The 15,199-nt window shown below is 45.5% G+C and overlaps 1 protein-coding gene across 3 annotated transcripts in view; it reads right to left on the reverse strand.

Annotated features, from left to right (window-relative positions):
* The window catches only part of nfat5b (nuclear factor of activated T cells 5b), a 218,769-nt gene that overhangs the window by 58,550 nt on the left and 145,020 nt on the right, over positions 1 to 15,199 (reverse strand). For all 3 annotated transcript variants that reach the window (XM_070898205.1, XM_070898206.1, XM_070898207.1), the window contains 2 exons: positions 10,007 to 10,197; positions 112 to 284 (listed from right to left, as the gene is read on the reverse strand). In XM_070898205.1, coding sequence (XP_070754306.1) covers positions 112 to 284; positions 10,007 to 10,197 — 364 coding nt within the window. The remainder of the gene's footprint in view (positions 1 to 111; positions 285 to 10,006; positions 10,198 to 15,199) is intronic.

The following is a 15,199-nucleotide window of genomic DNA, read 5'->3' on the forward strand; positions in this document are numbered from 1 at the left end:
GTGAATGTCTCAATACCTTAGTACAGAGATCAGAGATTCCTAAGCATGGTGATGGCTTCTGCCTGTGGCTAACCAAAACAAACCTGTACTTTGAAAGAAAATATTACTCACTGCATAGGATGGATAATGAAGGTGTCTGCAGAGTTAAAGTGGACCCATCAGCACGAACAATATTCACTCGGAACACCAACCGTGCACGGGTACTTTTCTTCTTCGATCCTGCAATGCCAATTCGTGCTTCAACATCAGCGTTCCTAAGTTTTAGAATTCCCACGCAATCAACCCTACAAAGACAAAAGTACAGATAAGAATTTAAAACAGTAATCTCATGAAAGTCTCCCAGTTCAAGCTGGCACTCTTCTTCCCCTGACCCTGAACAACAAAAATCTTGGTCCTTTAACATAAAGAATATTCCAAGTCACTTCATAAATAGATGTAGGGAAAACAAGCCCTGCACTAGGAAGGGAGTGATTAGGAAGGATGGTTGACAGCTTGATTAAAGAGGTAGGTTTTGAGGAGGTTTAGAAAGGTGCAGTTAGAGGTGAGCGGGTTGGGGAAGGAGTGTCAGAGACTTGGACTAATTGCCACCTATGGTGGAGCAAAGAGGTAAGGTGAAGTACAAAAAGTCAGAGGTAGAGGAATAGAGCATTTGTGAGAGGATTTAGGGCTGAAGGAGATAGGCTGGGACTAGACCATGGAAGGATTTATAGACAAGAACAAGAAATGTAATGTGTTGTGGCCTAGGGAGCAAGTACAAATGAGCAAGGATTGGAGTGATGGGCAAAAAGAATAGTGTGGGACAGGATACACGTGGTAGGGTTTTTGACAAGTTGGAGTCTATGGAGAGTAAAGAACAGCAAGGCAGCAAGGAAAGCATTAGATTAGCCAAGACTGACGGTGGCAAAGGCATGTATAAAGGTTTCAGCAGCAGCTCCATCCTGCTATTGAAAATGAACTTAACTTAATAGGTCCCATTAAGCCCGCTAACGCGTTACCCGGCCCAATTAAGATGGAGCGGGTCTGGTAACCTCATTCATGACGTGTTTTCCGCTGGCATCTTTAAAGGTTCCATGGCCACATTACATTTGAAGTTTCATCTAACATAGTACTGTCAGTGTATTACAACACTGGAGTACTGCAATCATCATCATCATAGGCAGTCCCTCGGCAGTTACTTCCACTCTAAAAATGAGTCCTTAGGTGGCTGAACAGTCCAATACGAGAACCACAGTCCCCGTCACAGGTGGGACAGATAGTCGGTGGGTGGGACTGGTTTGCCGCACGCTCTTTCCACTTGATTTCTGCATGCTCTCGGCGACGAGACTTGAGGTGCTCAGCGCCCTCCCGGATGCACTTCCTCCACTTTGGGTGGTCTTTGGCCAGGAACTCCCAGGTGTCAGTGGGGATGTTGCACTTTATCAGGGAGGCTTTGAGGGTGTCCTCTGCCCACCTTTGTCTCATGGCGGAACAGGCTCGAGGAGTCTTATGTTCATATGAAGGAGTTCCGAGTAGAGCGCTTGCTTTGGGAGTCTCGTGACTGGCATGCGAACTATGTGGCCTGCCCAGCGGAGCTGAGCAAGTGTGGTCAACACTGACAATGACTGCACAGAGGCAGAGGGCTGCACCCAGATTATCCGATGACTCCCTTCATATGCTTATGGAGAGAGTCCGCGCACGCAGGGAGGTCCCCTTCCCTGCCGATGGGCGGAAGAGACATCCCCCGGAGACCAAAACAGCCTGGTTGAAGATTGCAGAGGAGGTCACAAGCAGGGATATGTTCAGGAGCACCTGGGTGCAGTGCCGCAAACATTTCAATTATCTCATCAGATCAGGAAACTTTAGTACAAAGCTACACTTGACTTCATCCTGCTATACCTGTCATCACATCTCCAGCACTCTGCCTTCCCTACCCTATTCCTGCACATCCTTACTCACACCAACATACCTTGGACCTCCACTGATCCATCTCTCTCTATCTACATGATCACATCCCCATCTCACTAGCCACCCCTCTCACTCACCCTCATCCTAGTGCAATCATAACAACTAACAACACATAAGGGTAGCCACTTAAGATGTTTTATCCAATGTTTATATAAAGTTTCTGTTAATGTGTTGTCAAACATTGAAATCTTTATTTTCAACACTTTCCAGTCTTGGACAGATTTGTGTGCACCTTTGGAAGTGGCTTAGTGAGTTGCAGTGAATGGTGAGACATAACAGTACCCCCTGCAAACGTGATAAGTGTGAAAGGAATGGCTTGGGCATTGTAGGGATGCTTTATGGTGTTGGTGTGGGGTGGAGCCAACCTGGCGCATCATGTAGCAGCCATATGGGTGCCATATGGGGCGTAAAGTTAACTAAATCTGGCCATAATGAGGCCATCCCTGACGTCCTGGGCAGCAATGTGCTCAGGTGCTGATGCCCTCTGTCCTGAGGCGCATCTGGTGATTGCGGAGAAGATTGGTGTTATTGGTGGTGCTGCTGGTGTGCCTGGTGCTGCTGGTGTTGGAGCTCATCGTGGTCCGATTCTGAGGACCAAGGTGAGACATTATAAACAGCACCCATGTTGATGGAATAGATGGCAGGTGAAGTACAGATGACAGAAGCAGTCTGTCAATGGTGAGAGAGTTCTTCCAATGAGGTGACACTGGATGGAGACTTTGCTGGAAACACGCAGCCTGCAGAATCTGTGCTGGAAATGGACTTAGCAACAGCTTCTGCCTGAGGAAAGTGATGATCTGTCAGGTGGGAGCTTTTACTATACATTTGATGCTGTCAAGTAATCAGCTGGAGCAATGGCCACTAAACTCCCACCTCAGGTTGACAGACATGGCTCCCGAGTTGCGTGACTCCCGTGTCCATGCAGGGAAAGTTCAAAAATAAGTGGAAAAAGGCTCCTAACTGCCTGTAAACTACCTGATAATGATTTCAATTAGGTCGCCCGCCGCTACCGATCAGGTCGGCTCCGTGATGACAGACGCGCCTGGGAACGGGATGACAGCGGTTCCCGATCCGGTATCAAAATTAACAACTTTCCCACCCGACCTGCCATCGATCGCGCCCGCTACCACCACGGAAAATTCCGGCCAAGGTGCGAAAAAACGGGCAAAAAATAATTTATTCCTCACCATAGGCATCACTTCACCTTGATGAACATATAACATGTTATAGAAGAATGTATCTTCTCTTATGTAATTCACCACATGTTCCAATCTCAGCTTGGCTGTCTGTGTAACACCAGTGTCAATGTACAGTAGCCTATTGGTTATCGTACTAGACTGGCACCTAGAGGTTATGGCTGGAATCTTACCAGTCCTGCGAGTGCGAGTTTGGAGGCAGGCCCGCTGTCAAAATGGCCGTGATTGACAGTGGGGCGGAAATCCGCTCCGAACCCGTGTCCTTGTGAATTTACAAAATGCCGGCTCTGCCTGTGGATTGCAGACCCGGCATTAAGCGACATGTCAGGCAACTTGCTAGTTAAGAAACCGTTTAAGCTATTTAAGCAGCATTTTACCAGGTCCAAAGGATTTATCCAAGTTTATTTTACGAGGTTCCCGTCCCTCGGACATCACGTCAGGTAAGTGTGTCGGGTTCTCAACAACTCTGGATTGGTTTGACTGGTTGACAGCTGCAGAAGTGGTATAAATGCTACCATTTCACAGCAGTTCAATTTCCAATCAAAAAAGCTGGAGCCTTCAGGAATGGGAATATGCTTTTCAGCTTTATGGAGGTTTGAAGTGTTTGCAGTGAACTCTCTTTCCAGTGTCACCTCCTTGGAGCAACCTCTCTCACCATTGACAGATCGCTTCTGTCATCTCAACTTCAGCTGACATTTATTCCATCAGCATCGGTGCCCCTGAAAAAAATCTCACCTTGGTCCTCAGTATCCCATCACAATCAGCCCCAACACCAACATCCCTGGGCACACCAGCATCACCAACAACAACACAAACCTTCTCCGCAATCACCTGATGCTGCACAGGGTATCAGCATTTGACCACATTGCTGCCTGGGACGTCATGGATGGCTTCACCATGGCCACATTTACTTCACATGTTGCTGTACACCCTGGCTCCCACATGATTAGCCAGATTGGCTCCACCCCACACCAGCACCATAAAGCATCCCTGCAATGACCAAGCCATTCCGTTCACACTCATCACCATTGCAGGGGGTATCCTTATGTCTCACCATTCACACCACTTCCAAAGGTGCACACACATCTGTCCAAGAATGCAAAGTGTTCAAAATAAAGATTTCAATGTTTGACAATACATTTGCAGAAACTCTACATGAACACTGCGAAAAGACCCAAGTATGTACCCTTGTGTGTTGTTAGTTGGTATGATTGGACAAGGATGAGTGTGTGTGAAGGGTAGCTAGTGAGATGGGGGTGTGATAATGTAAATAGAGAGTGGTATGAGTGGAGGTACAAGGTAAGTTGGTGTGAGTGAGGATGTGGAGGAGTAGAGTAGGGCAGAGTGATGGGGATGTGATGAGTGGCACAGCAGGGTGAGGTTGGGTGTGGCTTTGCAGTAACATTTTATGATCTACTGAGGTCACTGAAAGGTTTGCGCCACTGCAGCCAGGTCCTCCGGACGACATCCCTGCTTGTGCCTTCCTGTGCAACGTGCAACCAGGCTGCGTTGGTGCCCTGGGGTGGTCTTTTCCGCCCATTGGAAAAGAGAACCTCCCTGTGTGCTGTGACTCCCTCCATATGCATATGGTGGATGGAGGGAGAGCCTGGGTGCAGATGTGCACCTTTGTGCAGTATTTAGAGTCATAACGGCAAAGAAGAATGCCATTCGGTCCATCGAGGCCTAGCTGGCTCTCTGCAGAGCAATCCAGTCAGTCCCATTCCCCTGCTCTATTCCTGTAGCCCTGCAAGATAATTTCCCTCAAGTGCCTATCCAATTTCCTTCTGAAATCATTGATCGTCTCCGTTTCCACCACCCTCGTCGACAGCGAGTTCTAGGTCATTACTACTCACTGTGCAAAAAGTTCTTCCTCACATCCCCTCTGTATCTCTTGCCCAAAACCTTAAATCTGTATCCCCTAGTCCTTGTACCATCAGCTAATGGGAACAGCTTTTCTTTGACTACCTTATGTAAACCTGTCACCATCATAGGCAGTCTCTCGAACGAGGATGACTTGCTTCCATGCCAAAAGAAAGGATGAGTTCACAGGTTTTTCGAATGAAATACCCGAACTACATCCTCAAGGGTGGAAGATGCCTGTGCGTGGATTTTTTTTAACGTGTGCCATTGCACACCAACCACCACACGGACTTAACAGAGCTAGGTCTTGGTCCAGTGGTCAGGATTACCCAAGACAACTGGAGACCTGCTCTGCTGCATGGACCTAGTGCGCACACATATCGCAGTGTGGGCTGGCCGATGCTGCCCCTGGGCCCCTGGCCCCGAACTCACGCCTCCCCTGGCCCCGAACTCACGCCTCCCCGGGCCCCGACCACATTCCTCCACAGTCTCTTGCCGCTCCTTCGCCTCGACCTCGCCGCTCCTGCTGCATCTGCACATGCTCCAATCACCGACCTGGACCTCGCTGATGTGCCTCTTCGCTGCCGTTGCCCTCCTGCACCAGCTTGTGCTGTACCTTGTAGTGGCTTCCACGCTGCTCCCTAGGACGCTCACTGCTCTTTTTATGGCCCCGACCTGCCGCTGGTGTTCTCATGCAGGTCAGAGGCCTCCACACTGCTCTAATCTTGTACACCTCTATTAAATCTCCCCTAAACCTCCTTTGCTCAAAGGAGAACAACCCCAGCTTCTCCAACCTAACCTTGTAGCTAAAACCCCTCATCGCTAGAACCATTCTGGTAAATTCCCTCTGCACCCGCTCAAGAATCTTCACATCCTTCCCAAAGAGTGGTGACCAGAACTGGACACAATACTCCAGTTGTGGCCTAACCAGAGCTTTATAAAGGTTCAGCATAACTTCCCTGCTCTTGTACTCAATACCTCTATTTGTGAAGCCCAGGATCCCATATGCTTTGCTAACTACTCTCTCAATATGTCCTGCCACCTTCAAAGATCTATGCACATGGACCCCCAGGTTCCTCTGTCCCTGCACACTCTTTAGAACTTTGCCATTAAGTCTATATTGCCTCTTCCTATCCCTTTTGCCAAAATGCATTACCTCACAATTTTCTATTAAATTCCATCTGCTACTTGTCTGCCTATCTACGTCCTGTTGCAGTCAATTGGTATCATTGTCACTGTTTGCCACACCTCCAAGTTTGGTATCATCAGCAAATTTTGAAACTTTACTCTGTAATCCAATATGTAAGTATTTATATATATCAAAAAAAGCAGTGGTCCTAGCACTAACCCCCGGGGAACACCACTGTCCACCATCCTCCAGTCTGAAAAACAACCATTCACCACGACTCGCTGTTTTGTCCTTGAGCCAATTTCTTATCCAAGCTGACACTGACCCTCCTATTCCATGAGTCTCAATTGTGTTAACCAGCCTTTTATGTGGCACTTTGTCAAATGCCTTCCTAAAATCCACATAGACAACATCCACTGCATTCCCTTCATCAACCCTCTCTGTTACTTCCATCAAAAAATTCAATTCGATTAGTCAAACACAATCTGCCTTTTACAAATCCGTGCTGACTCTCCTTAATTAACTTAAACCTCTCCAAGTGCCTATTAGTTTTTTCCTCGATTATTATTTCTAAAACCTTGCCCACCACTGATGTTAAACTGACCGGCCTGTAGTTACTAAGAATGTCCTTACATCCTTTCTTGAACAAGGTGGTCACATTTGCCACTTTCCAAACCTCTGGCACCTCCCCCACATCTAGGGAAGATTGTCAGTGTTTGCAGCACTTCAATGCTGCAGAACACTGACAGCACAACTGTCAAAATGTATGTGGGCATGGTCCCGTTAAGGAAACCTGCTGATGACACGCCATTAAATGACATGATCAGACCTGCTTCCTTTTAATTGGCCGGGAAGCTTGCAGGGTGGGCATAACAAACCCCATCAACGGAAAATCACTTGGAGAGCCAGATGAAGACGGGAGCATGCCTCGCTCCCGACCAGGTAGGAAAAATCGCGCCCTTTGAGTTTGAATCCCACCAGTGAACAACTATGAAAAGCTTTCTGGATTGTCATAAAAGCCCAACTGGCTCACTAATATACTTTGGAGAACAGAACCTCCACCCTGGCCTACGTGACTCCAGTCCCACACTACATGATTGACTCTGAATGCCCTCAGGGCGACTCAGCATGGGCTGTAATTGCTGCCTTTCAGATATCGCACACATCTCAAGAACAGAAAATGCACTTCAGACTAAAATTGAATCTTATGTGGCTAAGGTTTCCTTATCAATTGTCATTGTGAAATGAAATAGTTTAAAACTTTACACCTGAGAGTAATAGTTTTACTGCTGCAATTTGAAAGATAAATTGTGGAAGGCAAATACGGATTGCAAAATACAGAACTGCCCAAAATGGGTTGCCAAAAACTTCACAGATTCCAAAGGACAAGGCAAACTCATCGGTCCCGGTCTTAAACTGGTTCACCAAACTCCACTGGATTAATAGCACAGAGTTGCTGCTGCGGTCTCACGAATCAAGCCAGCACTATACAAATATTTTCATCAGCAACAACTTGCATTAGTAAAGGTAGTTTTTTTTTTAAATAGTATCGTTAATTTAATTAATTTGTTGAATTCTTACCAACTGAAAACTTAAGTATCATGTCACCTGGTACATTAAGGAGTTTAAACAATATGCAAGAAATTGTTCCACAACCTATCATTAAACTGTATAGTAATTAAATTGAAATGAAATGCACGTGATCAAATTGAAATGGAATGGAGAGGATTGCAGTTTGTTTTTTCCTGAAACAGTCATAAATATTGTCTGTGTCCTACATTCCAATCAAATTTTACACACCTTCCATATAGCAATGCGATCACTGATACAGTGCATAATATAGATCTTCCTTAACAAGCACCCTACAAAGAACCATAAAAAGTCCAAACTGATGAACACATTTTCAGCTTAGGATTCAACACAGATGAAAACGCTCAATCATCCGAGCCACATTCTGTTTCTGTTGCTCTACCAAGTACTTTGCATTTATCAAAGGGTGTGGGTGGAACATGCTGACATTACACTTGGTGGCAGTACTGAACACGTTCAGTCACCCGACCATATACTAGCCACATACAATCTTAAACTCAGCACAGTTGCTTAAGGTTCTACATATTAGCTTTGCTGCATCAATAAATGATTAATTCACCAGAGACTCACGAACCTGAACTCTCAAGAGATTAAATTACTGAAGCTTAAGCTTGTAGCTAGTTCTGTGAAATGAAAACTACAATATTTAATTTCACTTTTAATTTACATTTGGAACACAATTTAATAGATTTATTGATCTCTCCTAATGTACTCCATTTTGGGAACACTTGTGCGAGGTGGCATCTCATTTTGCTCCACTTCGTCGGAAGGGTTATTACAACAACAACTTGTATTTATATAGCGCCTTTAACATAGTGAAACGTCACAAGGCACTTCACAGGAGTATTGTGAGATTAAAAATTTGACACTGAGCTGCATAAGTAGAAATTAGCACAGGTGACCAAAAGCTTGGTCAAAGAGATATGTTTTAAGGAGCGTCTTGAAGGTGGAGAGGTTTAGGCAGGGAGTTCCAGAGCTTGGGACCTAGGCAACAGAAGGCACGGCCACCAATGGTTGAACGATTATAATCAGGAATGCTCAAGAGGGCAGAATTAGAGGAGCGCAGGCATCTCGAGGGGGGGCGGGGCGGGGGGGTTGTGGGGCTGGAGGAGATTACAGAGATAGAGACAGACGAGGCCATGGAGGGATTTGAAAATAAGGATGTGAATTCTGAAACCGAAGCTTAACCAGAAGCCAATGTAGGTCAGCGAGCACAGGGGTGATGCGTGAGCGGGACTTGGTGCAAGTTAGGACATGGGCAGCCGAGTTTTGGATGACCTCTAGTTTACGTAGGGTAGAATGTGGGAGGCTAACTAAGAGTGCGTTGCAATAATAAAGTCTAGAGGTAAAAAAGGCATGGATGAGGGCTTCAGCAGCGGATGAGCTGAGGTATGTGGTCGAAAGCTCATTTTAGGTTCAAATATGACACCAAGGTTGCTAACTGTCTGGTTCGGCCTCAGACAGAAATTGGGAGAGGATGGAGTCAGCGGCTAGGGAACGGAGTTTGTGGCAGGGACCAAAAACAATGTCTTCGGTCTTCCCAATATTCAAGTGGAGAAAATTTCTGCTTATCCAGAACTGGATGTTGGACAAACAGTCTGACAACTTAGAGACTGAGGAGGGGTCGAGAGAAGTGGTGGTGAGGAAGAGCTGGGTATCATCAGCGTACATGTGAAAACTAACGCTGCGTTTTTGGATGATGTTGCCAAGGAGCAGCATGTAGATGAGAAATAGGAGGGGGCCAAGGAAAGATCCTTGGGGAACACCAGAGGTAATGATGCAGGGGCGGGAAGAGAAGCCATTGCAGGTGATTCTCTGACTACGATCAGATAGATAAGAATGGAACCAGGCGAATGCAGTCCCACTCAGTTGGATGACGATTTACATTTAGATACTTTGCCCAACTGACCGTTCTTCATGTGTGCATCGAGACAGTGTACACCAGCAGCTACTCAACAGTAGAGCAGCATAATGAAGTCCAGTTACTTCCTCATCCAACATTATTACCTACAGAAATTCTGGCCAATATTTCCCCTCCCCATGTTGGTCAACACTGCTGATGCACCCGCGATCAGCTCAGTCAGCACAAATCAGAGATTCAATTTGGAATCTCCCTCGTCTCTATGGTTCAATTCCCCACACTGGACATTGTCTTTACCAACTGAGATAATAGGGGATCACAAAATTAAAATCCTACATTCACACAATTTTAACAACCAAAAATATGTTCGATCCATTTACCAGAAAATACAATTAGAGATATCAGTCGATCTCAACAAATACTTACGCTAGTGTCATGTTATTTCCAGGATCCAGGTTGACCTCAATCACAGTTGTTCCTTCAATATCCACCTCCTTGCAAGGAGTAGTATTTCGCCCAGTGACTCTGCACGCTTGGTAAAAACCATGAGGTTTGACTCGGCCAGAGTCATTACCAACAAAAACCTGTAGGATTGCTGGTTCATTGTAACCTTCCAACTAAAAGAAAATAATTGAAGAGTTTATTATATGAAATCTTCAATATGACAAGGAAAATTAAAAATGGAATTTTAACAAAAATTAAACCTTTACTTAAGTTAGGTATACATATCTTTGATATATTAATGACCTGGATTTGGGTTTACAGGGTATAATTTCAAAGTTTGCAGGTAAAACAAAACTCAGAAATATAGTAAATAGTGAGGAGGAATTTAACAGGTTCCAGGAGGGCATAGAGAGTCTGGTGAAATGGGAAGAGATATGTGAGCTGAAATTTAACGTAGAGAAATGTAAAGTGATTCATCTTGTAGGAAGAATGAAGTGAGGCAATAAAAACTAAATGGTACAATTTTGAAGGTGGTGCTGGAACAGAGAGACCTGGGGGAGAAGGTACACAAGTCTATGAAGATGGCAGGACAAGTTGAGAAAGCTGTTAAAAAGACATTAGGGATCCTTGGCTTTTATAAATAGAAGCATGAGGAGAAATTTCTTTTCTCAGAGGGTTGTAAATCTGTGGAACTCGTTGCCTCAGAGAGCTGTGGAAGCTGGGACATTGAATACATTTAAGACAGAGATAAGACAGTTTCTTAACCGATAAGGGAATAAGGGGTTATGGGGAGTGGGCAGGGAAGTGGACTCGAGTCCATGATCGGATCAGCCAAGATCGTATAAAATGGCGGAGCAGGCTCAAGGGCCGTATGGCCTACTCCTGCTCCTATTTCTTATGTTCTAAGCGTAGAGTACAAAAGCAAGGAAGTTATACTAAACCTTTGTAAAACACTGGTTAGGCCCCAACTGGAATATTGTAGACAATTCTAGGCACCACAATTTAGGAAAATTTACAAGAATGGTACTAGGGATGAAAGACATCAGTTATGTGGAGAGACTGGAGAAACTGGGTTGTTCTCCTTAGAGCAGAGAAAGTTAAGAGGAGATTTGATAGAGGTACTCAAAATCATGAAGGGTTTTGATACAGTAAATAAGGAGAAACTGTTTCCAGTGGCAGAGGGGTCAGTAGTCAGAGGACACAAATTTAAGGTAACTAGCAAAAGAACCAGAGGCGGCATGAGGAAAATATCTTTTTTACAGTGAGTTGATAAGATTTGGAATGCCCTGCCTGAAAGGGTGATGGAAGCAGATTCAATAATAGCTGTTAAAAGGGAATTGGATAAGTACTTGAAGGGGAAAAATTTGCAGGGCTGTGTGAAAGAGCAGGGGAGTGGGACTAATGGTATTGCTCTTTCAAAGAACCGGCACTGGCACAATGGGCCAAATGGCTTCCTTCTGTGCTGCATCATTCTGAGTGTATGAAATGTTCTTATAATTTTGAAATCAACCTTTTCCCTTAGAAAATAGATAAACTTCCAGGATAACAAAACAAATAAACAGAACCTGCAAATTTTTCTTTTATATATTCATTCTCGAGATGTGAGCTTTGCTGCCCAATAGCAGCATTTATTGCCTACTCCTTGTTTCCCTTGAGAAGGTGGTGGTGGACCTTCCTTTTGAACAACAGTAGTATGTGCAGTGAAGGTAATACCACAATGCCACAAACCCAAGATGCAACATCTACCCTTTTATCCCCTCCCTTCCCACTGTCCAGGGCCGCAAATATTCCTTCCAGGTGAAACAGCGATATATTTGTACATCTTTCAATTGAGTATAACGTATTTGCTGCTCATGATGTGATGATCTCATTGGGGAAACCAAAAGCAGATTGGGTGACCGCTTTGCGGAACACCTCCGTTCAGTCCATAAGTGTGACCCTGAGCTTCCAGTCGCCTGTCACTTTAATTCCCCGCTCCATTCCCACTCCGACATCTCCATCCTCGGCCTCCTACACTGTCCAATGAAGCTCAATGCAAGCTCGAGGAACAGCACCTTATCTTTTGTTTAGGCACTTTACAGCCTTCTGGACTCAACATCAAGTTCAACAACTTTGGACCATAACCTCTGCCCAATTTTGCTCGCTCTCCTTTTTTTTTTAAACCACCCCCCCCCCCCCCCCCGATCTTATGTAAAAAAAAATGTTCTCCATGGCAGCTGGCAATTATTCTGCCATTCACACCCTATCTAGACTAATCGCTTTCCAACTTCTGTCATTACCATCTCAAGTTGGCCCATCATCCCTTTTGTCTCTCTAATCTCTCCTGTCTTCCACCCTATCACAGATCTTCTCTTTTGTTCTTTCCTCCCCATCTCCTTTCAGTGCTCCTTAAGAATCTGTTCATTTCGAACATTCACCAGTTCTGACAAAGGGTCATTGACCCGAACCGTTAACTTTGTTTCTCTCTCCACAGATGCTGCCTGGCCCGCTGAGATTTCCAGCATTTTCTGTTTTTATACCACAATGCCGTTAAGTGGGGAGTTCCAGATTCTGATCCAGCAACAATGAAGGAACGGCAATATATTTCCAAGTCAGGATGCTGTGTGACTTGGAGAGGAACTTGGAAGTGATGGTGTTTCCATGCACCCATTGCACTCATCTTTGTAGGCGGTAGAGATCATGGCTTTGGGAGATGCTGCCAAAGAAACCTTGGGTATACACTGCAGCCACGGTATGCTCATGGTAGATGGAGTGCCAATCTAACCGACTGCTTTGTCCTGGATACTGTCGAGCTTCTCAAGTGCTTTTGCAGCTGCATCCAGCCATGCAACTGGGGAGTATTCCATCACAATTCTAACATATGCATTGTAGGTGATGAAGAGGCTTTGTGGAGACAGGAGGTGAACCAGCCGCAGCAGAATACCCAGCCTCTGACTTGCTCTAGTAGTCATGGCACTGGTCCAGTTGTGTTTCAGGTCAAAGGTGATCCCCAAAATGTTCATGGTGGGGAACTCAGCAATAGTAATGCCGTTGAATGTCAAGGGGTGGTGGTTAAAGCTCTCTTGTAGGAGATGGTCGTTGCCTGACACTCGAGTGGTGTAAATGTTACTTGCCACTTATCAGCCCATGCTTGATTTCTAACAGCACATCAAAATAAGCTTTATTTTACAAAAAACAGCCACTTGTGGATTGTCAGAATTTGCATCTCCTGGTTATAGCAGACATATAAGTTTGTTTAGGACCAAGCTATTGATATTGCTCAGCAAATATAAGAAAATGCAAAGCACAGCAGAATTACATAATTATTTAACATTAGCAGCCCGTTATCCATCTTCAGTCCATCCCTAGTGACTTTGGTATCTACTTTGATCATTTTGATCAACTGTGAATAACATATTTTAATCATTCTTAGTACTAGCCTGGTTCAAAGGAAGAGAAACATATCAGCGCTCTTCAGCTGTACTCCAATATGGGCCAGAAGCTACTGAGAGGCTCTTACATATAAGCTTATCATATACACCTAATTAATGTTATAATAGGTATTGCAGAGAAATGCTAAGAATTCAGAACTCTTTGGGGGGCGAAATTCCCCTGTTGTGCGCCTCCCATTAGTACCTCCGGGGGGCGCTACCAGCTCCAGCAAAATTGCGCGGGAGTTAGCGGAGGCGCTGGTATGGTAACGCTGTGGCACGCCATGCTAGTAGTGCCCTGGGCAGCCACGCAACCAGCAATGACGTTATCGGCGTGCGCAGTGACCTGTTAGCACCCCGCAGCAACCCCTTTTCGCGCAGCGGTGGAAATTGGCTGGCGCTCCACGAGGCTTCTGCGAGCGGTGTCAACGCCAGCCTCACAGGTCGCGAACCGGGCCGACCTCCGCTCCCGGGGCAGAAGTTAAAGGGGAGGTGTGCTGCACCGCACGCCACAGGTTTGTCATCTTGGCCGACTCACTGATCGGCCCGTCTTACTGCTCTGTGGCGTGGTCCGGGCCGCCATTGTGCAGTCCATCACTCTGTTTGGGTGCTGGGCTGCGGCCACGGCACCACGCTGCCCTGGTGGCCCAGTGGAGGACATCAGAGGCCCTGCAAAGTGCGCAGCAGCCCTCCACTTTAACGGAAGGGGAGGGGCGTTGAAACTAGAGTTTCTAGATTACCACTCAAAATTCTATACTGCGGATGCCGCCCGAGTAGCACCCCGGATACCGCCCCAAGAGGAAGTGGAGCACGTGACATTGCACTCCAATTTATGTCAGGGGCGGTAACCCCAATTTCACTTCCAGGGCGGGACTTCTGTACCGGGCGCAGAATATCTGGCCCCGGAGAGGTTACCACACCAACTGGGGCGACAGCCAATTTCGAACCCTTATTGTTTTGGAACTGTTATCAAGAACTTGTGAAAAATCAATTAGTCTACTACTGTGCTCATTTTACTGATTGATCCATTTTGCTTCGTGTTATTTCTGACCCTCGATAAACACTAATAAATAGTTTCAAGCCTGACCATATCGTCTGTCAGCATGTTATTTTTTGCCAAATTCATCAGTTAGGAGTTATGGGGACAAACTGTACTGTTTTCAGCGTGCACGCCAAACGTAAAAAGTTTATGTTCACCTTGGGCACACTAACTCCTAGATAATGTGCACATAAGGTCAAAATTCAGTTTATGGTAAGCATGTGTTTGCTGACGGAAGCTGGTGTTTGTGTTGAGCACGAGTACACGACTCAGCAGGCAATGTGATGTTCGGGGCTGGTTCCGACACATGTGCAGAAAAGGATTATTGTAAATTGCGCAGAAGCGCGAGTTAGGACAAATAGTCACTCCGTTCCTTTATCAATTTAAACACCTCTATTAGATTACCACTCAAATTTCTATACACAAGGGAATACAAATAAAGTTTGTGCAATCTGGCCTCATAATTTAACTCTTTAAGCCCTTTTATTATTCTGGTGGATATGTACTGTACTCCCTCAATATATCTTTCCTGAGGTTTGGTGCCAAACTGAACACAGCATTCCAGATAGGGTCTGACCAAGGCTCTATGCAACTGCAGCATCACTTTCTCACTTTTGTATTCTAACCACTTTCTAACATTCCATTAGCCTTTCTGCTTACATATTGTGCCTGAACACTAGCTTTTAATGATTTGTGTACCTGGACACACAGATCTTTTTGCTCCTC

The sequence above is a fragment of the Pristiophorus japonicus genome, chromosome 13 (genome assembly GCF_044704955.1).
Source record: "Pristiophorus japonicus isolate sPriJap1 chromosome 13, sPriJap1.hap1, whole genome shotgun sequence".
Lineage (NCBI taxonomy): Eukaryota > Metazoa > Chordata > Chondrichthyes > Pristiophoridae > Pristiophorus > Pristiophorus japonicus.